Below are 23766 nucleotides of genomic sequence, written 5' to 3'. Positions count from 1 at the left end.
AATGGCCAGCCACGTCACTTCCAGCCTACGTTCTGGATTTGGACCAATGGCCAGCCACGTCACGTGACGGTGTAAATAAACGAATGACAGAGCCGTTGGTCATAGTAACACAAGGAGAGCTAAACACCAGTGACACGGATATACATTGTCTGAATGTGAATCTGAAGTAACGAAAGGTACGACCTCCACCATCGATATCCAAACAGCAGGGACTCGTGGTATTTAGCGCCGTTTAACGAAAAGCACTTGAATGACAGAGCAGTACTAGCTGCTGATAGCCTCCTCCGGCTAACAGCGGGGCTGGCACTAGCCCGCCCGGCTGGTGACTAAAGCTCGTCTATAACACGTTTAACAGCCCGCTAACGCGTCCTCCCGGACTAGTTACCGTAACCAGGTGGTTTTGTTCGTAACCAAACTATGAGATCATGTTACCATAGCCGCATGTGACGTTACTGCCACACACACACACACACACACACACACACACACACACACACACACACACACACACATGCGCCTCGCCTCGCCGTCCGACGGGCAGTGGAGGTCCACCATGGGACCACCTGGGTGCTGCCGAGAGGATGAGCCCGTGACCCGGTTGATCTGAGCGCGGCCGTGATGCGGACCGTGCCCCGTCCCGGTCGGTGAGCCTCGGTAGCTCCTAGCGCCCCGGGCTGGTGCCAGAGACACCGACCTGACCGGCCCGTGTGTGTGTGTGTGTGTGTGTGTGTGTGTGTGTGTGTGTGTGTGTGTGTGTGTGTGTGTGTGTGTGTGTGTGTGTGTGTGTGTGTGTGTGTGTGTGTGTGTGTGTGTGTGTGTGTGTGTGTGTGTGTGTGTGTCGACAGGCTGTCTTGGTCCGTTGATGTTCTTTCTATCCGCCCGTCTGAAGCCGGTCACTGAGGTGAAGCTGTCCAGCCACCAGGCCGTCCTGTGGCCGATGCCACCCCCGTCCACCGAACGGACCGGACGGGCCAACCTGCGACGAGCGAGGAGCAAGCAACGCAACGTCCGCTAGCGAGCTGTTCCGAGTGGACCGCTTCTCCTGACCCTGAGCTGTTGGACCAAAGGAGAGTGTGTGTGTGTTGTATTCGCCAACACTCAAATAGTCATGTCAGAACTGAATAAAGAGGTGGTGGATTTGGTCTGGGGGAGACCCACGGGTGGAGGTGTATCGGCTTCAATCTTTCGGAGGTGGACCCAAGGTACGAGAAATGACATTGTTCTTATCACACAATTATAATGAATCTCTTCTGGCGTTGTAGACAGGCCGTCTGATGTGGTCTCTTGTGGCACAGGGTTTCTGTTCAGTGAGAATGAACACTCAGCACTGGAGCAGTTTGAAGGAGGGCCCTGTGCTGTCATCGCCCCGGTCCAGGTTAGACACTGAAGTCTGGTTCATTTTCCACTGAGCTCTATGAATCCAAACAAGTGATTGATGAAAACGCTTATTCTTGTTTATGCTGAATTTCCTTTTGCAGGCTTTTCTTCTAAAGTATGTTCTCTTTAACAAAGAAAACCCAAACTGGAGGCACCTTTCAGGTAAACTGGTTGACCTTTTAGTGCTGGGTGGGTTCAATGGACTGCGTGGCTTTATGATAATTAATTTATAAACCTTATTGGATAATCATCCACATTTCGGGCTTGATGCTATTTTAGCCGTCTTTGCTTTTACTCTTTGAATCTATTCGTTTTTTGTCACTGTTAATCACTTTGTCAACACTGACCATACTGAAGGCTGTTGCTGTATCAATATCCTTATTATATCCTAACTCCATGCTATTGGTCCTGTAGAAGAGGAGCAGAAAGTGGCTTTGTGTTCCACTTTGAGTGAGATCCTGGAGTCCGCCTGCTCCAGTCCCTCAACCGGCTACTGCCTGGTCTCATGGGCTAAGGGCCAGACCCCTCATGCAAGCACACACGCCAAACCACAGACCCAATCACAGACACAGTGCACGCCAGAGCCGGAGAGCAGCCAGGCACCACAAGAGCTGCAGCCCAGTGAGTCATCCATCAAATAATTGTTCAAGTGAAATGTGATTAGAATTCAGAATAACTGTTTCATTCAAAGATATGAATTGCTAACATGAGGTTTTGTGTTTTGCTGTTGCTCATAGCCAGAGGGGTGGTCATTTTGTCATTCTGTAGTAAAGGTGTGTTTTTGTCTGCATAGCTACTATGTCTGCTGAGGACCTTGGCTTTGAGCGATTTCACAGCATCCTCCAGTAAGTGGACATTACACACTTTAGTGGGCCACAGTAATCATTTTAGTATCTTCAATTTGTCCATTTAATATTTTATCCATAGATATAAAGGCATCATAATGAACAATCAAACATTGCTGTTGTCTTCAGCTCATCTGTCTGTATCATGCCTTTTGTCTCTGTTATTACATTGTAATCAGAACAAATCACAAGATGAGAACAAGCTGGAAGCCTCAGCAGAGGGCCAGTCAGTTTGTGAATTAGCTTTTACAATAAAAATGTATTTGAATTCCTCTCACACACTGCTGACCTAGCAATTTAGTCGAATGACCCCCCCCCCCCCCCCCCACCACACAGAGTTTCCATCCATTTCCCAATGAAGTGAGGCTGTGTTTGCCAACGGAACATGGGGGTCTGATCCGACACAGCCTGCTGGCTGACTTAAGTCAGCAGCAAGCATTGCTGACTCAACAGGAGTGTGTGTGTGTGTGTGTGTGTGTGTGTGTGTGTGTGTGTGTGTGTGTGTGTGTGTGTGTGTGTGTGTGTGTGTGCAAACCAAGATGGAGTTAATGGCGAAAACGAGCATTTCCCAATTTCCTGATTGTAAACTGTTGATTGTCAGTTCGCAGGAAAGCATCATTTATTGTGTGTTCTTCCTCTAGTAAGCGGACTGTTCAGTCAGTGTCTGAGCTGAGGGAGGAGATGCTGTCTCTCTATCTGACCTGGAGGGGATGCTGTGGAGTCCTGCTCTTCCTGTATTCTGTCATCCTCACAAAGGTGTACAAGTATGAATGGGAATAGCTAGTTGATCACTTGTCTTCACTTGTTGGGAATGTTTTTTTTCTGAATCTCATCACGTTCCCCCAACCAGTATTTCAAATGAAATGTAAATTAGTAACGCTTTTGTTTTATTCCATCAGGATTTCAAACATCCTAATTGTAATCATCTATGCTTCTCTATTTCTGTAGGGTATCGAAAATATAAAGAATGAGATCCAGGACACAATGGAGCCGCTCATAGACCCTGTGCATGGTCATGGCAGGTACTAGACCCCTAGCCACAACAAAGTGGCCGTTGTGTTTGGTGTTTTAAATTTCTTATCTATTATCTCAGAAAGTGTATGTGCCGTTGTTTTAAGCCTTGTTGTCTTTATCTGCTCTGACTGTTACAGTCAGAGTCTGGTGAACCTCTTTGTGACTGGCCATGCTGTTTCCAACGTCTGGGATGGAGACAGGGAGTGCTCTGGCATGAGTACGTGAGGGCGTATCAATAATAAACTTATATAGCGCTTTCTAAATACTCCAAGACGCTTTACAGAGTGAACACAAAATAAAACCATTCAATAAGAACGTATGTAAGTAAAAAGATAAAATAGGATACAATAAAACGGGTAGCCAGATAACTGAACTAGGACTAGTTAAGAGGAGGAAGGGAAGGAGGTTATTGGATGAAAGTGATCTTGAATAGGTGGGTTTTGAGGGCCTGTTTAAATTATGACCAATTATTACCTTTCTGCATGAATGCATACACACCTGCAAATACAATGTATATGCAGCACAAACTGTATGTACACTGTTCATGCATATTATATAAAAATGTATTGAGTTACATCTGAACTGTAGCCACTAGAGGGCACTCTTTTCATAAAAGTGTAGGCTTTGCAGAAGTACCCCCTTATGTGATTTGTACACTCATCACTCTCTTTTTTTTTTCTCAATGATTTTCAATGTGTTTTTTGTGTCCACAGAGTTGCATGGTATCCATAAACAAGCATATGTTGGCTTCCTTACTCTGATGGAGTCTCTACGCTACTGCAAGGTACAAGCACATCACTTTCCTGTGCATATACATGCAGCTCTCGAACCTCAAGTAAGCATTGGGGGAATTAGAAATTCACCAACCCGACCAAAATACCATCATTTGTCAATACTGAGCAGCAAGGGGGAGTCTACTACTACTAATAATAATACTTCTGTAATAGTTCTGAGCACAACACTTCTTTTACACAAAGCTCTAATCTCAGCAACATGCTCCGTGTGAAAACATGTGCAGGGAGAGCAGCGCTCCAGAAAGTCTCAACCCAGAATTCCCAGACTCTGACACTCGGCCATAGAAATCAGCATGCACATTAATTATGTTTGAGTGGAAGATATAGAGCAGTGTTTTGATTTCATATGAGTTCATGGGCTCCAAGATAAGCCATAGTGTTGACTGTACAATTAACAGGTGAAGGGTCAATCTTTTGGTAAAGCAGGGAGCTGTATCCTAAGTGAATAGCTGACTAATCATGGGAAATCTTATATAGAGATTGATTCCTAATAAAACAGAAATATGTGTGTTTATTATCCATGCAATTGCTACGTATTTTATTGTACTTATTTTATTTATTGACCTAGTATGAATATAGTAATCTAGCTGGATGTGGTACAGTAAATTAAAGCAGGGGTTATGTAATTGAATACGGTAAATGCACACTTTATTACTGGATTATTTATTGAGGGCCCAAATGGTTCAAGTTCCATCACACTCTCTTTCTGAATATATTTATGCACCGCTTCCCTTCACTTATGTCCAAGATTAACTGTGTGTGTGTGTGTGTGTGTGTGTGTGTGTGTGTGTGTGTGTGTGTGTGTGTGTGTGTGTGTGTGTGTGTGTGTGTGTGTGTGTGTGTGTGTACGCGCGCAGGTCGGGGCATTCCTCAAGTCTCCAAAGTTCCCTATTTGGATTCTTGGCAGTGAAACCCATCTCTCTGTATTCTTCACCAAGGTAAGCCCAATACTGAGGGATAACACACAGGGGAAATGTGGGATATAAGCATCAAACCAAATGGAAAAACGGAGCCCAGTGGTTTGGTCATATATGGTCAGCAGTATTGCTTGGCTTTTCACCTATCCGCCTGGGCCAAGGAATGAGTAACAAATATTAGCGACAACAGACAACCGCCCCCAAAATTGTCTTACTTTTCCTGTTCTCTCGGTCTACGAACATTCAAGTTTTTTTACTTGTCTTTGTTTGTTTTTGATGTTTTGTTTTGTGTGAATGCGGGATGTTAATTTCCAATTTGTCTTTCTGCAACAAAGGCCTGTCCTTTCTGAAAGCCCATGCGTCTTTCCTGTGTCTGTACTCGTCCCAGAGAGATTGGTTTCCCATGGGCAAGTCTTTCTCAGAGGGCCTAGTATGCATGAGCTAACTGGAGTTGTTGGTTTAACTTAAGACAAACCTTTGCTCCCAGGGTAGAGGTCTGAATCATTTGATCCTTTGTGGTGTGCATCTGTATGTATGTGTGTCTGTTTGTTTCAGCATGTCAAACTGATGTGTGCTTGTCCCTTGTTTAATTCAGTCTCGATAATGTAACACAATATAGCTAATATAGCTGATATACCATTCATTAATACGCATCAATTGCCGTCACCCATTTAGAGGGAGACCATGTCCATGGTAACACCACACCCATGATACTCCATTGATTAGAGATCTGTTCCCCAGCTCCGAGCTGTTATACGAGATCTTCGTATGTTGGCTCAGTTGCTGATCCAGGGTCGTCATGGATGCACTGATGACTTACCAATTATCACTGTTCCCAGCGGAGCTAGTGACATATTCACATCCTCCTGCTCCCCGTCTTCTTCCCGACGCATATACATTCCACTGAAGAGGAATCCTGATTGTGTGTGTGTGTGTGTGTGTGTGTGTGTGTGTGTGTGTGTGTGTGTGTGTGTGTGTGTGTGTGTGTGTGTGTGTGTGTGTGTGTGTGTGTGTGTGTGTGTGTGTGTGTGTGTGTGCCCTCAGGTGGATTGTTTCCTGTTGGGAATGTGATCCCAGAGTTCCCATCTGGATCCGTTTGACTCTGGATATTGGGACACACACACACACACACACACACACACACACACACACACACACACACACACACACACACACACACACACACACACACACACACACACAGAGAGAGAGACAGCTGACGCTACACTGATTATCAAGAGTTAGCAACAAATCCACGCCCTTGGCCTCCAGTTGTGTAGCAGCAGTTTGCTACGTAACCTTTGAGTTCAAGAGGGGGAGCTGAAGGGGTGAGACACATACTGCAGACAGAGGTTATTCAGCAGGACACATTCCTCCATATCTATGTTTAGCAAGCATGTTCTGTACAGCATTTATTAGCTTTTAATATGGAATAAAAATAGAGGTAAACTGGTTAGGTGGCTTTTAGCTTTGATCCATTCCAACAAAAGGTGCAAACTGATACCTTCCTGTAACGCGTTGGCGGCTCCTGCTGTCTGCCATCACGGACCAGGCTGTATTCCCCCGAGTCCGTAGGGCTGAGGGACTGCAGCTTTTAGACCGTCCATCTAAAAGCATTAGCGAGTTTTTATCTAATCTACCTCAACAAAAACCCACACCCCTACCACCCACCCGTGCTCATTGTATCCCCGTGTGGATGTGAGGGGAGGCTGGATAACGGCATGGAAAAGGTTCGGGGGGAGGGGGGGAGGAGAGATGATATTCGGATGGGGTGAGGGGGGAAAAAAAAGGCAGACCACCTGTGACAAGACTGTTGATTGATGGGACGTGTCACGCATTATGAATGAAGAGTGAGTCATTCTGCAGCCTTCCCTTCATACTACCTGTCCATGTTGGTGTTTGTCCTGTGTGGGGTTGCTTCTTGGACCCCCCTGTGTCAGTTGTACTTTTCCAAGAGCTGAGGTGGTGAGTTTGGGGAGCCTTAGGTTGCTGGGGACAGTCAGGGGGAGACCCCTGCCTGAGGAGGTTTGCAGGCTGCGTGTGGAGGACCCCTGTGACCCCTGTGAGTGTGTGTGTTTGTGTCTTTGTGTACAGTAGCCATGTTCTGGGTCAGTCATTTACAGGAAGGAAAGGCAGCCACTCTGGCTGGCTGTGTCCCTTAGGCTCTTCTGTCTGCTGACACACACACACTTGGACTATTCCTTAAAGCTGTGTTCAGAACACGGAGGCTCTTTTTGTGATTTCTCATGGTGCCTTTCACGGTGCCAGGGATGTATAGCTATATATCCACTCAAGAGAATTATCGCTCTGTCTGCCTCAAACAATCGTCTATGGTGGGGGCCGAGAGAGAAGGGAATTATAGGGTGTGGACCTGACCACACAAAGCACATGACATTACAAAGCAGTGCACATTAGCAAGTCATTAATAAGGGTTAGAACATGGCATTTCATGTAGTATGATCTCTCGCTCTCTCTCAGGGCATTTCCTTGCTGTTCTCTGGTATCCTATTCTCTGCGGTGGCAGCACCATCAATCAGGACTCTATCTTGTCAATCAAACTTGAAACAAGCACACTGTACACCCTCTATTTACCCAGAGAGATCTGGTTACAATGGCTATTCCTTTCTTCTCTTTTTTTTTAATCCGTTATCTTGTGGGATGCTAGATGAGGTGAAAGATTTTTTTTCTGCATCACACCCACCTTTTCTTTCACTCCCTCCTTCTCCTATAACACAAACAGCCTTGTGTTAACCCTCTACAACCCCACCTACACACCCACTTCTTCTCGAACACAACGTACACATACACCTCTTAGCCTGTCATGTAACAAGTCCATTGATGGCAGCTTGAACACAAGGTGAGAGACAGGGGCCTAGACTCCTGCTTTGTCACCCTGTAACTGATCGCAGACGACACACTCTTTGCCCACTAAGAGCCTCTCTCCGGTGCATAATGGCTCTTTTGGTTGGGCGGGCGAGAGACAAAGGGACTGGGAGAGAAACGCTAGCCCTGCGTGCACAGACCCAAGTTTCTACCTGTGTCAGGAGATACTCTGTGGTGGTTAGGTTTTTCAACTCCAGGCGCAGGGAATGTCAGCTAAAGGCCGTGGGATAGGTGAGGGCTGTGGCGAATAGAGGAGGGACGGCAGTAGGTTTTAAGAGTCTAAGTCAGTTATTCTCAGCTGGAGGCTAGTGACCCATAAGTGGGTCGTGAGGGCATTTTGAGGGGGTCGCAGAGCCTGCCCAAGCTTCATCTTTAAAAAGAAGCCCATGAATTACTAATATTTCAATATAAATGAGTCTTTTACTGGCTTACTATTGCTTTGCGTGAATACATTTGAACATTTGAATGACTAATGAGACCTGTTGGTCCTGAGGCTGGGCCAGTGGAGAACTACTAATGGAGGCAGAATAGGAGGAGAAGGGCCAGTAGACGAGGAGAGGGGGGCGTGAGTTGGAGCTGCTCCACAGTGTTCAAAAACAAAGAGGAGAGGATAACAAATGCAGCCCACCAGGAGGGAGAGCCTGTGAGCCTCCAATTGCATTGGGGAAATATGGTTGAAAATATAACATTCTTCCAATTAAAGTGTGGTTTCTACACCTAGTTGTGTTGCTTTTCCTAAATAATCACAATGTCTGTATTGCCTATTGGGGCATATGTCTATGGTTTTAACCCTGGTGTGTTTCACATGTGCTGTTCCATGCGGTGGAGCATCAGGTAGGCATATTCCTATTGGAATACATAATTGAAGTAAGCCCATATTGACCTTGGAGGCTTTTCCTTAAAGATAGTAATGGAAGCGTGTTCCATAGTGAGTCCTGTTGAGGATTATTTTTGTTATGGTTGTTTTACTTCCGCTGTCCAATCTTGCTTTAATCTGTTCTCTGCTGTAGCTATCCCTGTTAAATATCTGAATCTAAAATAAACACGGCATGGGCTTGCAACTCATTGCATTCTCCAGTTCAGGGATCTGAACTGGAACCGTCCTCTCCGTGTTTTGTGAGAGATTCTAGTTTTTGAATGGTTTATTGTTGGGGCAACGTGGGCTGGTGGCTTGAAGCATGCGCCGTTGTTTCCAGGTTCGGTACCTATTAAGGGCATGGTCTGTTCACTCTGAGCCAGGTCCAGAGTGAACAGACTCAGGTTGCTAGACTTGGAATGCGCTCCTTCAAGAAACAAGACTCTTAGTCACTGTTGACAGAACATTCTTGTATGCTTTTGTCTCTGTGTCCGATTTTTGTTTGTGTATAATATGCAGAGACATGCTTCTAGTCCAATGTAAGCAAATATATACGCTGGCAGGACACCAGCCTAGAATATATCCAGATCACACACACACACACACACACACACACACACACACACACACACACACACACACACACACACACACACACACACACACACACACACACACACACACACACACACACACACACACACACACACACACACCCCCTCCCTCCCTCCCTCCCTCCCTGCTGGGTGTGCTTTCCACATGCCCTGTTTTCCAACTAAACAGCATCTTCCCCAGGCTTCCTGTAAAACAGATCAAAGACTGTGCAGACATCTTGCGCACACACACACACACACACACACACACACACACACACACACACACACGATTTACATGTTTAATTTCTAATGTCCAAGCTGAACACTTGTTTTTATTTTGTACTACAATCATTAACTCTGTTTGAGGCTAGCTGTGATAATAATTTCTGTGTTCTTTTAATTCAAGTATTTTGAATGACTATTTGTGTAGATGACTGGTGATGTGGTGCTGATAGCACCACAGTCAACAGCTGTCACTATATATCATTTGCTTACCATTTGGTTACCAGTTCATCTACCCTAATTCCGAAGAGCGTTGGTCACTCTGCAGACCTTTTATTATCCGTCATGGGTGCAGCTGGATGCCTGAGCAACCCCCTGGAGCTCCAGGATGTCCTCTGTCTGAGATTGGTTTGTGTTACTTTGAGACCAGAACGTATTCCTCATTAGTGGAGGGCTTTTCCTCAGATGGTTATCTTTAGCAACAGCACAACTGTCTGGCTTTAGTTTCCTTATCAAAACTCTTTATTGAGTTCAGCTCGGTGCTGAGAAGCTGTCCTCTGAGGGTCTTTACCACTAACCATTCTCCCAGGGAAAGCAGGCTGACCCTCGCCAACCCTGGTAGGAGAAACAAATCCAGCTAATGAAAAATCTAAAGTCTTATCAATGTAGACTTTTAAACTAACATTACCATTCTCTACGTGCTGTTAGAGTAATGTGTGCACCCGTCACATTCTGTGTCAATCTGTTTATTGCCCCATGAAGAGCCTGCAGCTGCAAGTCATCACTTTTTCACACGTCTACTCAGCCTATACAAGTTCTTCCCTTCTTTCTCCTCCTGGTTGGTCATCTTTTGAGGAGGGGAAGATGTGAACAGCCTGGTAGGAGCTACGTCGAGCTTCAATCCAGGTCTGCTCAGGGAGTTCATCAGGGTGTAACTTGTTCTTTGTGTTTGCCCAACACGCCATCGTTCCAAAGACGCTTCTCAGCTTACAGAGCAGTGACTGAAGATACAAACAGATTGATAAGATATACTGTGGTATGTTATGTTATGTCTCCTGGTACACTCAGTACTCCTGGTAAACCCCTTGTTTTCCTGATGAGCCAGTGGGTAAAGCAACCTTTTTACAGAGTTAAAAGGTTGAGTTATCCCAAGTGATCCCGGCTTTTACCACCGGGATATGGAGGAGAAAGGAGAGGTTATCCAGAACCAAGGCACATGGTCATGAAGATAAATATCATGCTCTACTGCTGAACTCGGAGCTGATCTGCCTATGGTTGAGCATAAGCTACATTTCCAGTGCAAGGAGGAAACGATGTTTCCAGCCTTGTCAATTTGTACTCCAACCTCCAAGCGGCGGGTTGGCTTGGGCAGTCAGGAGGGACAGCATGCATGTTAATTAGCATTATGTTAATTAGCATTATTACAGACAGGGCCTCCCTTTCACTCACATACGAACACACTTGCATTTCCCCAGTGCTCCTTTCCCAAGTGGCATCACAGTTCTCTTTTCTTATTCAATAAACAATGGGAGGATTGGACACAAATCAGCGGGTGTTTGTGTGCAAGACTCAATTTCCTGGTTGTTTGTTTGGAAAGAAAACAAGCCATCTGGCTTTATCAGGACATCGGTTAATAACCCAACGGACCCCCATGATTACACTTGGCCTTCTGATTACATCCACCGTGTCGGCGCTGGCGTCGGCGCCGTGTTCCCACTCAACACACAGTGTTGATTTGTCAATTGTTTTAATGAGACAAAGGGAGTAACAGCCAACGCCACTCAAGAACGCTTGGTTTGTCTTGTGATTCTCCGATTGGTTCCGCAAAGTCATCTCCAGTTCCTGGTTTATCCATCCATGTTTCCTTTGACTTCAGTTTCTTTTGGGGTGATTTACTTACTACTTCTACTCTTTCATTCTTCCTATTTGGTTTCACTTCCTCTCCATCCTATTTGCTTTACCTCTCTTTGACCTTCACACCTTTGCCCACGCCATTTCTGGCCTTCCGTTCTATTGTGTGGTACTGTATCTGACTCTCTGTCTTGGTTCCTCCACAGGAGCAGTCCCTGGTGGGTCCTGAGTCTCCTTCAGAACAGGCCCGGAGGGTCTTCCAGTCATTTGATCCAGAAGGTACTTAAACAAATGCTCTGATACACACTCAGAAACTATCATGCGCTATGAACAGACCTCTTATAAGAAACAAAAAAAAACCATTTAGATTAGATGAGCATTCCACATTAACCATCTCATAGAGGAACCAAAAGCGCAGTATTTCAACATCACTTCAATAAAAAGTTCAAATGAACAGTTTTCAACCCATCCATTTCCAAAAGTTAACAATAAGCGCTCAACTTGGACTTAAAATGGTCCCGCTTACGAACACACACTTTGAGAAGGCAATGCCCTCGCCCTGTTGTCTTTTCCTCGCCCTACTTCTTGATGGAACAGGTGGCGCCGTAACCTCGACCCGCTGGCCTCCTCCTCCTGGACGCCGAGCAGGCAGCCTCCTCAGCTCCCTTGTTGTTGTTTAGTTTGAGGAGATGGGAGCTCTCACAGCTGAGTCAACCAGAGAGAGAGAGAGGCTTTGTCTTGAGGTTTAACCAATCCAATATGAATTACCCATACAGCACACGCTATATAACTTGTATAACCTTCTTTTGTTAGGGGATAGACATGATGCATTTTTCATGGAAAAGACCGGTTAAGACAGTGCTATACAAAATGACACTATAGATTTTTGACGTATAGAAACAATATGTTTTGAAGTGTGTGTTGGTTCCAGAGAGGTAAACCCTTCCAGCTGAAAGCACTATTGCCTGTTCCTGCTGCGCTGACAACAAAAATGTCAACAAAGTCTGTTTGATAAAACAAAACAAGAGATAAGTGTTGGGCGAGATGTGACGGTACAGCGTTTTTGGTTTATATTTCCCCACATTCCATCAGTGTTCTCTCTTGCTGCACTGAAATCTGTTTAGATCGTTCAGAGATTCACTGTAGGATCCGCTGGTACATTCTGCATGCCATATGTTTTCACTCAAACACACACACACACGCACACGCGCGAAACATGCAGTCACATGTGCACGTAGATCCACAAACTAAAACTCATAAACACACACGCATGCTGTCACCAGCCGTGGAGTGGAGGAGCTTTTAGTCAAAAAAACGAAGGGAAACATGAGAAAAGGGCCATAAATCTGTCTGTGTGACATACAGTAGAGTCAGCATGGCTCCGTATGTTATGGACGTGAGGCGCCAGACTCAAAGTCACACGCACGCCACTCTGACTCATAGCTCACGCAGGGATCCCCACACACAATTTGGTGACTCTTGCACAAAGTTCCCTGCAGGGTGCCAGTGGTTGTCTCAACAAAAAGTCTGCTTTCTCCCTGGACATAGAACCGACCAGAACACATATCGATTAGTGTGCTTCACACTGTGCAGAAGGATTTACGGATTTGCGTGTCCACAGATGCTAGTGCTTGCATGAGAGTGATAAGACACATGTTAGTATTTAACATGGGTCCCCTTCAGGTAGACGGATCATCACTGCTGTGGAATGTAGGTCAGAGGGTACCAGGTAGGTGTGCGTGTTTGTGTGTGTCATGTGGGCGTAGTTTGTGCTGCATGTGTTCAGGAAAGGCTGTCTCCTGCTCTTTACTTTCTGTCTGAGTCTGTCCCAAACGTTTGCCCTCTCTCTCTGTGTCTCTCTCTCTCTAGATAATGGTTTTATCCCAGAGTCTCTCCTGGAGGACGTGATGAAGGCCCTTGACCTGGTCTCAGAGCCTGAGTAGTAAGTATATACACATGTGTGTGTATCGGTGAGAAATGCAGATTAAGTGTGAGTGTGTGTGTACCACCTGATGAAGCTCTAGCTGTGGTCATGGCCAGGTCATCTCCCCTCTGCTCATGTTTCATTACCAGGCCGCTATAAAAGTAAGAGCAGAAAGAGCCCACTATAAAAAAAAAAAAGGGAGAGAAAGCGCGGGATGAAGAGAAGCCATTGACTGTAGCAAGAATGACACAGAGAGGGAGGAAACGCTTTAAGGCACCGCTTCAAACAGTCACGTTCTTGGTAAGCCCCCCTCAGTCAGGCAGTAAGCCCCTACGCTGCAGCGCAGGGCCCGGTCTGGTAACTGGACCGCTGATCTGCTCTGCAGACCCCCAGATGGCCAATACATCACAACACCGCCTGGGAGGGAGTCCCCAAGCGCCTTTCTCCAGCTTAAAGGGCAGGCTGTTGTCAATATCAGGTGATGCTCTGCAATGTCTTTATTGATGGAAAGAAAAAAGAAATCATAAAAGTATTATTTTATGGACAAAACAATAGGACTGTTGAAAGGATGGCAGGATGTTGGAAAAATCTAGTATTGATAAATATGTTGCATTTGTACAACATCAACAACAACAACAACTTGGATTTCTATAGTGCCTTTCAAGATACCCGAGGTCGCTTAACAAAAAAGGGGAGAGGGGAAGAGGGGTTAGTGGTCTCTTTTAAACCAGGGCAGGGATGGGGCAGAGCGGCTGTGGAGTGGTAGGCTGTTCCGTAGTGTTGGAGCATTGGCAGAGAATGCCAAAGGTCTCCAAAGGCATTCCCCCGCAATCTACTGCGGGGGGCGGCTAGCAGGTCCTTGTCAGAGGACCGCGCAGTGTGAGCGTGACCGAGTGTAGGGGGGAGGAGATCTGTGAGGTATGGCAGTGAGACTCCATGGAGAGATTTGTAGGTGAGCAGGAGACTTTTGTAGGTGTCTGGTAACCAGTGGAGCTGTTGGAGGGTGGGAGTGATATGCTGCCAGGGTTGTGTGTGGGTTAGAAGCCTGGTAGCTGAGTTCTGGATGTATTGTAGTCTGCTAAGGGCCTCGGTGGTCAGTCCACACAGGACACCGCTGCAGTAGTCCAGGCGGGAGGTTATGAAGGCCTGGTTGAGTGTCTCAGTGACTGAATGTGTGATGAAGGAGTGGTGAGATGTTTCTGAGGTGGTAGGGGCGGGTTTGGTGATGTTCTTGATGTGGGAGGATAGAGTGGAGTTCATAATACCTGTAAGTACCCTAGAGTCTTGGTGCTGAGATGTCATTGAGTAAGAAATGGAAAGGGCCAGTGTGTAGGACTCAGTGGCATCTAGCGGTGAGGTTGCAGATTGAATCCAACTGAATTCATTGATGTTATGATCTTAACAAAATGAGTCAAATGTAATCATCCCACTAGGGGAGATTAGGATGCAGCCAGGTATTAACAAACACACCATCAACAGGACACAGTCTAAGATACAGTTAGTGATGGAAACACCATCAAAACACAAATGACAGAGACCAGTACATAAAAATACATAAAAATACATCAAATACAGTGCAAGATCGCTAACAGACTCCCTTGCATGTAACTCCACCTCTTATCTGTGAGGCTGTGGGTGAGGACCAACAGCTGCATCATAGTCCGTGAGTGGTGGACCAACCCAGCAGGAACATTTTTAATAGAAAGAAAACCTCAAATTATTCCAAAATAGGAATCTGATGCTGCCTGTGGTTTTATTGCTTAGCTGTTGTTTTAATATATATTATTTAAACAAAGTCAGTTAAGTTTAAAGAGCCAGTGAACCCAAAACCATGAATAAAAACCATATATAATAATCAACATAGTAATTATGACATTTTATAACTGTTACCGTCCCCAATTTAGAGAAAAAAATGGTTAAAATCCTATGTTTTTGCCATTCTCCCCAAAACGCCTTTTCCGAGGCACTCTGACGTCACATCCAAGGGGCAGTACTGGCGCGGTCTGTGTGGACGTGTGGAGTTCTGTCTGGGAAGCGGTTGACTGCAGTGTCCAGGAAAAAGTTTGTCTTTTTGGACACATGTGGAATAACGCCACGGTGTGTGTGTAGATGGTGAAGCTCCGTCTGAGCAGCGATTTATTTAATACCCACGTCCGAAGGTAAGGCCTCCCGGACACCTGTAGTATAACTCTACGGTGTGTGGCAGATTTAATATACAACCTTGCTTATTATAACGTTCGTCACAGTTAGACGGTACTAAAAAGGTATTATCAAGTTGGTGTGGGTCATAACCATAGGGATAACGTGCCCTCCTCTTTCCTAAAACTCTCAGCCCAATTTTTGTTTTATTAAATCATATAGTGTTAGAATTCCTGAAAATCTGAAAATGTGGTCTCACTGGCTCTTTAAAGGTAACCTTCAGGATTCTTCAAACTCGACCCTATTTTCTGTTCATTTTAGGTCTAAGGAATGAATGCCAACAATTTCTGAAATTGGTCCAGTATTGAGCGAGACGGCTGCAGCCATAATCCTGAGAACAGGCTTGGATGTTCTGCTTTGGGCCATAGCGCCCATCACTCTTCTGAAAGGGCTTGGATGTTCTGCTTTGGGCCATAGCGCCCATCACTCTTCTGAAAGGGCTTGTTTTTGCTGGGGTGGTTGCAGGATGTTTCCCTGTTGCCTTACAATCTCAACTCTCAAATATTTGAGATAATACTAAGCTATGCTTTCTGTAGTCCAACACAACAAAGTCTCCTCCTCTCACTCACGTTTCCACCGTTCTCTTCCTGCAAAAACTCAACTCTAGACTTCTTCTTGAGTTAGACTGGACACAATAACAAAAGTAAAGAAACAAGTATTTTCTGTAGGGATCATTTCCATAATGTGAGAATATAATCAGAGCCTGTCAGTGGCAAAAACAAGCACTTTAGATCACTTACATTGTGGGGCTGCTATTGCCCTAAAGGATTACATTGCAGCCCTTTTTTGCAATGGAAGGCTGCAGCATTCTTGCTCAATACTGATCCAATTCAGTCTCGAGACGCGCTTAATTCGTATACACAATGACCTTTGACTTGACCCGAGACTCGTCCTCAAAAGAGACTCGACTGGTGAACAATCTCCAGGAAACGTCTGAGGAGACATTCCTTGCGTAACCTTATGCCTCTGGTGGGCACAGCTGCAGAGGTCCTAAAGCGTGTAATCACCTTCGGACGTTGGAGATCATGGTTTTCATAAACAATGCAGAACAACGCAGTAAAGTCTATTTCAACGCACAATCAATTAATGAGCATGGAACGGTCCAACTCATTATTTGTTATCCAAAGCTTGGCAGCCCCCAAAGAGGTAGCGGGCCGAGGCCAGTGTCGCTCTGTTTCTCCGACTGCCCATGATCACACATGTGAACCCAGGTATTAATACAAGCACCAAAACATAGTGAAAACAATTTAGTGTATATCAATGTTGCTCCTATAATATGTATTGTTATGTGTAGGCCTATATATTTTGAAGAAACTTTATAATATATTATTTCTATTGCATACAATGTATTCATTTCTTATGTTTATATTTTACAAGGAAATGAAAATGGGTCAGCTTGAAGAAAGAAAGTAAAACATGATATTGAATCAGTAAAAGAGGTGTTGCTCCAAATCGGTATCGGTAATGAAAATGCAGGAGTGCTGCACCCCTATTACAACCATAAGAGACGTGAGCCGTGGCCTGGTTTGGACTTCTTACCAAAGACTTGAGACTTGTCTTGGACTTCTTACCAAAGACTTGAGACTTGTCTTGGACTTGTTACCAAAGACTTGAGACTTAACTTGGACTCATGACCAAGGACTTGAGACTTGACCTGGACTTTTGTGTGGTTGTAACTTACACATGCAAAGGTTCAACAAGCTGTGGGATTTTGACATCAAATGTTTTTGTCAGTACTGGTCAAGATAAAAAAATCTTTGGATGACCCTGGATTGTGGTTTCCCAGTATTATTCCATTTCTGAGATATCCTGATGGTGTGGTTGTGCTGCGGTAGACTTGATTAGGGCTGGGCAATAATTCAACATTATTGGTTTACATCCTTTTTTTTTTTATTATTCTTTTATCGGTTTACATCCTTGAATCAAATTCAGGTATCGTGAAATAAAATGATGACATATTGTGAAACCCATTGTTATTGGCTAAATGGATTGCTATGAGAAGATACAGTATGCCCTTAAAATGATCAAAATAGGAAGTCTGAAAGGAAAACTAGTTTAATCTGATACCATACTTTAAATGAGCATATACCTAATGTAATGACCCTCAGTTAGACTGTTGACAATGTTTTTTTTAATTCATATGCATATTATGGTATGTACAATTCCAACGTGTGTCATGATATTAAATCTTTCCATATCACCTCGACTCGTTGTGAGCAGATCAGTTGATTGGCTGCTCTGTGTCCCTGTCTGAACCGCCTTTCTTTCCTTTCTACCTTAAAAGGCCAACCTGACAAGAGTGTTATCTCAGTGAAATCATAACCATAGCTAACATGCAGGAATGTCTGAGAGAAGTGTGTTTAGTGGCACATCCCAAAAACAGATGCATGTGCACACACAACAACCAGAACCTTTCCCAGACAAATGCTCCTCAAAGAGTGATGAGATGGCTGTAGTTGGCCACAACGTGGTTTGGTTTCTAAGTTGCATTATGGTTTTTCACTCCTTTAAATTTCTGTTCAACTGCCGTCTTGTTCTCTTCCTCTCCCAAACTAAAATGTCCTCCCTTTCTTCTCCTCTCTTTCCTCTCAGCGTCAGCCTGATGAAAAGTAAGCTGGACCCAGAGAGTTTAGGAATCATTCTGTTGGGCCCATTCCTGCTCGAATTCTTCCCTGAACAGGTAACAATGTGTGTTGGAATGAGGTGTGTGTGTGTGATGTACTACATTTCTAATGCTCTCAAGATGGATGGATTGAAACACGGCTACTTCACTAACAGACTGTACTGACAACATTTAATTATTTCTATCCAATCAGAGGACTGCCAGCCACAGTACATTCCTGTGGCGTCTCATGTGAAATGTGCACAAGTATCACCGATGCGTTGTTACGCACTACTAAGAGGCAAGACGGAGCAGATAGAGGTGTCTTTATGATGTGCACTGGAAGGAGGAGAAAGCAAGAGGGAGGAGAAAAACACTAGAGGGCGGGGGGGGGTTCAGAGAGATGGAGGGAGCTGTGTTAAAGTGATCAGGGCTTAAGGGACTTACCAGTGGAATGGTGCTCAGCCGCAAAGAAATGATAGTGCCATTAGCCAACGGGACGTACACATAGATACACACACACACTCATGCACACTTCTCAGACACGTGGGATCAGCATAGAGGTTAGGGTTTCACACACAGAGACATAAACACCAACATACCAGGGACATACCCCTCACTACTGGAGTTATGCACCTCTCAGGCCAAACACATGAGTGGGCTTTGGTCTCAATGTCATTGTTCAAACTGTGGTTTTTTCTTTGAGAGATTGGCAGTGGATGCGCTTAAACACCCATGCACACACAAAAACTCCCTCTGAACCCATGGGGTTTAAAGTGGGGGCCTGGGGTGTCTGCTGGTGTGGCCAATCGGTTAACTAATGTTGTGTGCATCTCCCTGCCCACGCACTGACCACCGTACCAGTCAGGCGTCGGCCTTGTTCTTCAATCTACACCGCTGCTGTCTTTCAGGATTCAGGAATCCCAGACTCCTTTCCGGTCTACCACTACAATGGGCTCAAACAGTCCAACCACAACGAGAGGGTAAGCTCACTCTGAGTCTGTCTCTGTCTCTGGGGCCCTGTCCACACTAACCCGGGGAAATATAAAAAACGCACATTTGCATTGAAAACGACCTCCGTCCACACTATCGTTTTCATATCGTTTACGGAATGTTCTGCATCCACGTTCCACTGAAATGATATTGATAAACAGTTGTCGTCATGGTAACGCGACTCCCGCCACGCCTCTCTGTTTAGATTACAGTGTGCGATCAGCTGATAGTTGCAGTTGATCAGCTGGTTTATCATTTTCACTCACAAGCAAAAGTATGGCTCAAACCAAAAGCACAAAGGCAAGTTGTTGTTTTTTAGAAACGCCGCTCCAAATACGGTTTGAACCGGCGTCTTTGTGTTCTTTTTCCCATTGCTTAAGCACAGCAAGTACAGCGCTCTCCTTCAGTGTTGGAGTAATGAATATGTATGAGACAGTATGCCCAGTTGTAACTGAAGATACATACTCATGCTCAGATAAATCATCATTTCCATTTCACCTGCCATGTTTGTTTAGATGAGCGTCTCGGTCTCGAGCGCAAGCGTGTGGCAGCGTCATGGCAACCGAACGTCATCGTCTCTGAAAGCCTCCGTCTACCCTGACCACACGACAACGCAAACCCAGAGTGTTCACATTTATCCACCTCAGCCATTGTTTTTGAAAAGCATCGTTTTCAGTGTCGGAATTCGCCGTTCTAATGTGGACGGAAGGGCTAAATGGATAAATATTCATGCGTTTGTAGATTTACCTAGGTTAGTGTGGACAGGGCCTGAGTCTGTGTCTGTCTCTGTGTCTGTCTCTGCGTCTCCTCTCCGTTTTCCTATATTGCCATCCCGCTCTCGTTCAGAAGCCCTTCTTCCCACAGTATTGATGTATTTCAGACAAGCACACACACAACCTTGCCTACAAACAGCTGGAGTACACAAGCATTCCCAGTAGGATGCAGCAGTCCCCTCCAGAAGGAACAGTAGCCCTAAAGAGCTTAGACCCCATAGTCCATCCCTTCATGTTCCCCTGAGCGTCCCGTTTCCCATATATCCAACAACGTGTCCATGATGGATGGTTATATGCGGCTAGGTGGAGCCCGTCCATCTAGATGGATGACGATGTTGGAGGGTGTAGTTTTACTTGAATTAATGGCAGTATAATGCTGTTGAGCAATATCGCTTACTTAATCTGTGGACTTTGTATCGTTTAGGAGTCCACGCTCCCCTGAGAACCCACGAATAGCGCTGCACATACGCCTGTGCACTACCTGCACGCACACAGCCTCCACACACACAACCTGCACACACATAACCTGCACACACACAACCTGCACACACACAACCTGCACACACACAACCTGCACACACACAACCTGCACGCACACAGCCTGCACACACACAACCTGCACACACACAACCTGCACGCACACAGCCTGCACACACACAACCTGCACACACAGGCCTGGATAGGTTGGGATGGCAATTCCATTCCCAGGTTTCTTGATGGAAATAACAGACCCCTCAGCTGGTGTGTGTGTGTGTGTGTGTGTGTGTGTGTGTGTGTGTGTGTGTGTGTGTGTGTGTGTGTGTGTGTGTGTGTGTGTGTGTGTGTGTGTGTGTGTGTGTGTGTGTGTGTGTGTGTGTATCCAAAAGTTTGTGCATCTCAGGATATGTTTGACTGACTCTTGCAAAAGTAGGAACCAAGAACCAAGGATGTTAAGAAAGCCTTTTGATAGTGTGTGGTGGTAGACACTGAGGCTGTGTGTGTTGTGCAGGTGGAGTATGTAGAAGGAACCGCCCTGGTGCTGGGATTTGAAGACCCCATGGTGCGGACCGACGACACCCCAGTCAAACGCTGCCTGCAGACCAAGTGGCCCTACATCGAGTTGCTGTGGACCACCGACCGCTCGCCCTCGCTCAATTAGCACCCATGAAACTGTGTGTGTGTGAGTGAATGGATGAATGAATGGATACACCACTTCTGCACCCCCCCCCCCCCCCCCTCACTCCTAATAATTCCACCACCCCACACACGTCCTACCCACTACATCCCCTTGCATTCTCATCCATTCCAACACTTTTAAGACTCAACGTCACACCAATGCTGGAGTAACGGCACACTCACTCACTCATGCTATTCTTTTCAACATAAGTTGGGAATCAGCAAGCAGGATGTTTACGGTGTGATCTGTTTATTTCCCTTCAACACAAAGCCCTGTGTGCCGGCTCCAAGCTTGGTTTGGATTTTAAAAGCCTAGCAGTGCTTTAAATGGCAGATTGTGTGGAATGTGTCTCTAACTCACTGTCTCACTTATGCAGCCAACCAACTGTGAACCACTTTCTACTCCAGCAATAGGACTGTTCACTGGAGGGGGGGCACACACAGAAACTACCAAAGCCTTTCACTTAGAAGAACACATAGACACACATTGACACATTTAGAAGGAACGCACACCGACATTTTCTGAGTAAATTGTCTCGTATAAAGGTAAATGCAGGTTGACCGTGTGAGTGAACAAGTGTGTGTTCGCGTATGCGTGCATTGAGCTTCACGATGTTGACCAAGTTCACATGTATTTATTACAACACTCTAAGGTTCTGAAATAAACACTTCTTTTCTGTTCTAACGGTCTTCAGTGTTTGCTCTTTGATGGATATTGTATGTTTGAACTCGTAGGTTAAAGCTTTTTGTTTTTCTTCAGCTATAAATATGATATCACATCTGACCCGTGCCCAGATTGACCTCTGTCTTGCAATATTTCCAACTAAATAGCAGATCGTCAGTATAGCACGCACACACGCTGGTCCTCAGAGACACTCCATCAGCCACGCAGTACATGGTGAGACACTGATGGTGTCCTATTCCCTCTCTGTCAACAGGCACTTGAAGAAGTGCTGTCTTCACACCTCGAGCCTGCAGAGTAATGGAGGAGCAGGAAACAACAACAATCCCCAATCTCTACGTCACTGTGGAATGATTCAGTGAAGGGGACGAGTCAATAGTCCTACGCTAAATAATCATTATCAGTTCATATTAATGCAATGGTAACAGACTCCAGACAAGGTGCAGGTGAGAGCGGTCATATGGTGAGCGATCAACATGTAGAATGGTTCAATAAACAGAGAGAGGACCCGAGGAGTGACGTTGACAAAAAGAAGAAACTTCTGACGGCATTTCTTCTCAATTCTCCATCTGGCAGGTCAAGGTAGCGGCCGGGGACGCACACACCACTTCTGCATGTTGGCCCTTCCACAGGGCGTGCACACACACACACACACACACCCTGTCCCTCACCCCCCTCCTCTCTCTCCCTGTCTCTCACCCCACTCCTCTCTCTCTCTCTCTCTCCCCCTCCTCTCTCTCACCCCCCTCTCGCTCTCTCTCTCTCACCCCCCTCCTCTCTCTCCCTGTCTCTCACCCCACTCCCCCCCCTCTCTCTCTCTCTCTCTCCCTGTCTCTCACCCCCCTCCTCTCATCCCCCCCTCTCGCTCTCTCTCTCTCACCCCCCTCCTCTCTCTCCCTGTCTCTCACCCCACTCCCCCCCCCCTCTCTCTCTCTCTCTCTCCGTCTCTCACCCCCCTCCTCTCATCCCCCCCTCTCGCTCTCTCTCTCACCCCCCTCCTCTCTCTCCCTGTCTCTCACCCCCTGCCTGCTCCAGCCCTGAACTGTTGCTCTTTCATAATTCTCCACCTAGAGGGTTCATTTATAAACAGTCCTAATCTGGACATGAAACAAGTTGCATTTAGCCCCTCAACCTCGAAATGATCATCCACAGACACAGTGTTGTCACCGTACAACAGCCTACATCACGTCTCCCCCGTTGGACTCTCTCTTTCCCTCTCTTCCTCTCACAGACCAATTTGCAATATTGCATTCTTGCATACTTGGCGTTCAAACTGTTTTTTGGTTGCAAAACTAGTTTAAGCACCCATAAAAAACATCGAAACAAATATATATATATATATATATATATATATATATATATATATATATATATATATAAATATATAATATATATATATAATATATATAAAGAAATATAAAGGGGTGGGAAGAGTGCATTTAACATGTACAATCTGTAATTGACTTCAGAAATCAGTATGCTATCAACCAAATTATGTTACTTTATTGTGTGTGTGTGTTTGTGTGCACGCGTGCGTGTTTGAGTGTGTGTATGTGTGCGTGCGTGCGTGCGTGTGTGTGTGTGTGCGTGTGTGTGTGTGAGAGAGTTCAATGTTGTTTGTGCGCGTGTGCGTTTATAGCCTGCTGCAATGGGCGAATGTGCATATGTAAATTCGTTTTTACAACTATAATATGGGCCGTAGCAGCACGTCGGGATAACGCGTGTTCGCCATTACTTCCTCTCCTCCCATAAAAGGCGTGGGGCCGATGACGCGCCTCCCCACGCCGCTCTGAAGTGGTCTGCACGCTGTCTACAGGCTCTGTGGGGTGGGGGCGGGGGGGTAGGGGGGGTCTTTTTCTTTTTTGCGGATGCCGGGGAAAGTCTTGTAGCTGGCAGACCTTGAGGTGGTGGAGGGTCCATGCACGAACTTTGGTGCTCGGTGCAGAGCGAGTAGAACGGCTTTAACTGACAGTGTGGGCGACTGGACGAGCAGAGGAGAACCATACCTGCACGGAGGCGTTCATCTCTCTCTCTCTCTCTCTCTCTCTCTCTCTCTCTCTCTCTCTCTCTCTCTCTCTCTCTC

General features: G+C 45.7%; 1 protein-coding gene across 1 annotated transcript; it reads left to right on the top strand.

Moving 5' to 3' along the window:
* Positions 1 to 77: 77 nt before the first annotated feature.
* mindy3 (MINDY lysine 48 deubiquitinase 3) lies at positions 78 to 21682 on the top strand. The gene is made up of 16 exons (XM_084471604.1): positions 78 to 176; positions 846 to 1202; positions 1296 to 1375; positions 1479 to 1539; positions 1792 to 1998; positions 2171 to 2222; positions 2864 to 2978; positions 3171 to 3244; positions 3374 to 3453; positions 3950 to 4020; positions 4888 to 4968; positions 11562 to 11634; positions 13225 to 13297; positions 18071 to 18158; positions 18992 to 19063; positions 20835 to 21682. The coding sequence occupies exons 2-16, from the start codon at positions 1109 to 1111 to the stop codon at positions 20982 to 20984; spliced, it is 1371 nt and encodes a 456-aa protein (XP_084327730.1). The 5' UTR covers positions 78 to 176; positions 846 to 1108; the 3' UTR covers positions 20985 to 21682.
* The last annotated feature ends 2084 nt before the right edge of the window (positions 21683 to 23766 follow it).

The sequence above is a fragment of the Micromesistius poutassou genome, assembly GCF_964030765.1.
Source record: "Micromesistius poutassou genome assembly, chromosome: 8".
Lineage (NCBI taxonomy): Eukaryota > Metazoa > Chordata > Actinopteri > Gadiformes > Gadidae > Micromesistius > Micromesistius poutassou.
Note: the sequence above shows the minus strand (reverse complement) of the source record. Positions and strands in the feature narration are given on the sequence as shown.